Source organism: Boleophthalmus pectinirostris, unplaced genomic scaffold, assembly GCF_026225935.1.
Source record: "Boleophthalmus pectinirostris isolate CB_2022bp ecotype Guang Dong unplaced genomic scaffold, ASM2622593v1 HiC_scaffold_1, whole genome shotgun sequence".
Classification (NCBI taxonomy): Eukaryota; Metazoa; Chordata; class Actinopteri; order Gobiiformes; family Gobiidae; genus Boleophthalmus; species Boleophthalmus pectinirostris.
Window position 1 is genome coordinate 15,460,776 of NW_026570970.1, and position 2,783 is coordinate 15,463,558.

General features: G+C 42.7%; 1 protein-coding gene across 1 annotated transcript; it reads right to left on the reverse strand.

The window, feature by feature from the left end:
* Positions 1-200: 200 nt before the first annotated feature.
* On the reverse strand, positions 201-2,086 carry dlx2a (distal-less homeobox 2a). Its single transcript, XM_020931874.2, has 3 exons — positions 1,664-2,086; positions 1,249-1,433; positions 201-1,141 (listed from the first exon to the last, which is right to left on the reverse strand). The coding sequence occupies exons 1-3, from the start codon at positions 1,953-1,955 to the stop codon at positions 815-817; spliced, it is 804 nt and encodes a 267-aa protein (XP_020787533.1). The 5' UTR covers positions 1,956-2,086; the 3' UTR covers positions 201-814.
* Positions 2,087-2,783: the final 697 nt, after the last annotated feature.

Genomic DNA, 2,783 nt, shown 5'->3' on the forward strand with positions numbered 1-2,783 from the left:
CATTATATAAGGTTACAGAATAGACATAAGTAGCCTAATTATAGCCTATAGGCTACAAGGCTACAGTGCACAGTGTAGTTCTTGAGTATTTGAAAAATAAAATATAGCCTACCGTGTAAGATCTATCTAATAGTAGTCTATTTAAACCAAAAGTAATTACCAGATAAAACAAATATAAAAGAGAGATAATTGCACAGAAAACATTTTTATTTAAATAACGTCTTGTCGTATATGAAACACTGCTAAAATAAATAAGACAACATACAAATATGTGTGTTACAAGAAAATCAGAGGGTAAGACAATCAGTAGCTTAGGTTGGATAATGGCTTTGCACCAAGAGCTTCGGAGTCATAGCGGCACGGGCGATTAAAAGCTGGTAACATATTTACAAACGAGGGTCTGTGGAAAGTTAAAAACGTTTTAAAATAAGGAATGAATTAAAGTAATCTTTTTATCGCACAACAAATGAGGTCATTTTGAAAGGCACGATACAGTTAACTTGTGCTACATTGTGTGAGGTTGTCCTGCAGTTCATGATAGATATGCAGGGGTGGCAAAAAGTGACGTCCGCGTAAAAACAGGCTTGTGTCCAGGCTGGGATTGCTTTGGATATAGTGGTTCATCCATCCCTCCACATAGACAAAATAAATAAATACAAAAATAACTGTAGTAATCTGCATCTACCAATGTCCTTACACCATTTCGGTTCCGTTCTGTTCATGTCTTGTACGCGCGTAAATTACGCACGGCCCACACACGAGGTCTGTAGAATGAGGGTATTGGTATGCTTTAGTTTTCACCAGTATCGTCCTTTCAAAATATCGTTCCGGCGCTAATGGCGGAGTTGTGGTGGTGCTGGACCAGCGGGGGCTGCAGATGCGTCGTAGAGTTCGTGGGTGAGTACCAGGAGTAGTTCGCCAAAAAGGACGGAGGCGCAGTGGTGTTGGGCGGGCTGCTGCTCGGAGGTAAACTCGGGGTGACACTGTTCATTCTTGGAGTCTGTGGAAAGTCCCACGCGGTGGTTGGGGGAGAGGAACAGGGGGGAGACTCACTTGAAGCAACATGTTGCTCTGGGGGGATTTCTCCACTTTTCCATAACTTCTTGAACTTGGAGCGTCGGTTTTGGAACCATATTTTAACCTAAGAAAATTACATTATTAGTACATTATAATATTGAATTATGCTCTTCATTATTGGGACAAAATAAAATGGTGCGCACAGAGTAGTGTTTTTATAAAAGCACCCACCTGTGTTTGCGTCAGGCCCAAAGACGCCGCCAGCTCGGCCCGCTCCGGTAAAGCCAAATACTGTGTTTTCTGAAACCTTCGCTGCAGTGCAGCCAGCTGGAAACTGGAATAAATGGTCCGAGGTTTTCTAACCTTCTTTGGCTTTCCATTCACCATTCGGATTTCTGGCTCGCTCTCTTCCTTTTCTAAGGGGAAAAACACAAATGTATATTTTCAATTAACATTTAGGGTTATATATTGTCATGTTATATAGGCCTACTGTCTTACTTTGAATAACAAAATTACATTTCCAAATAATATTACTCATTATAATTGCACATCACGTCAGCGTCACATCTGCAGGCTACAGAGGTTCATGCCGCAGTTTTTTAAATTATAATCATATTTTTAAAAAATCTAATCATTACAGTCTTACCTGTGTCTGCTGGAGTAGGGGACGAGTTGGAGCCATACGTGCTGTACGCGCCATAAGATGAGTTAAAACTAAGGTCGTACGACTTTGGGTTGTATGGCACGGCTCCCGCGGTGCTGCCGTGGTACTGGTAGCCGAGTTGACCGAATGGCTGGCTGTTGTAGTAGCTGCTGTCCGTGGCCGTGGACACCGGCAGTGTAGGAGACTCTTGCGACTTGTGCAGACTATGGTAGTTGCTTGAGGTAATCTGGTTGGAATGCATATCTGTGTTTAAATTCTCAAAAACCCCAGTCATTCTGAAACTGCAGCCTTGCGCAAAATGGTCTCAGCGCTATTTGAAAAGAAATAGAAAACACTTAAATCTCGCAGTAACGACGCATCCCCGAGCAAACCGTAGGGACAAGAGCGAAAGGTTTGTCTCTCCACTGTGGCCTGTGATTAACTGCTACGGTCGCTGGTGGGAGCGCATTTATGGGAGAGCGAGAGGGAGAGCTTCTGTTCCTCAGGCAGCCAATGGCTACGAGCTGCACTCCCCACCTCGTCCATCCCCCATTATAGGTCCAGGTTGTCTCAGTGTCCTACTTGTCTTCACCGTTTTCTATCAAAGCACCTATGAAGAATTAGGCATGGACCATGACCAGGCCTGTTAAGACTGAACATAAAATCATGCTTAGTGCAGAACACACCAATGTGCGCCACATTGTTCGATCCACTGTGGAACAGAGCCTTGGAACATTAAACTTCTCTGGTTCAGCATCTGGATAAAATAAACACTGATGAAAAAAAATCCATCCATTTCACGCTCTAAATTACGTTTTAACAACGGTGTGGTTATTAATCATCCGAGGTTTACGTTTGGGTAATAATATAATAATAATTATCCACAACCTTCACACACAATTTTGATCAAAACACTGAGGTAACGTCAGGTAAGGCAACATTTTAACATTTCATGTAACATTTTACGCATTTTCCGCACTATGGCGTACAGCCACTCGAACGAGTCTATGTGAAAAGAAAACATACCAACGGTGCCCCCAAGTGGTATAAATGAGAATTGTAGCTCAACGTCAGAACAGCTCTAGTAACCAAAAGTGACTTGTAGCCTGTTGTATCACCACCT

Coding starts and splice junctions, on each gene's coding strand:
- dlx2a (XM_020931874.2), bottom strand. CDS start 1,955: ATGACTGGGGTTTTTGAGAATTTAAACACAGATATGCATTCCAACCAG. Junction 1,434..1,663: donor CCCTACTCCAGCAGACACAG/GTAAGACTGTAA, acceptor TTTTCCCCTTAG/AAAAGGAAGAGAGCGAGCCA. Junction 1,142..1,248: donor TGGGCCTGACGCAAACACAG/GTGGGTGCTTTT, acceptor TAATTTTCTTAG/GTTAAAATATGGTTCCAAAA.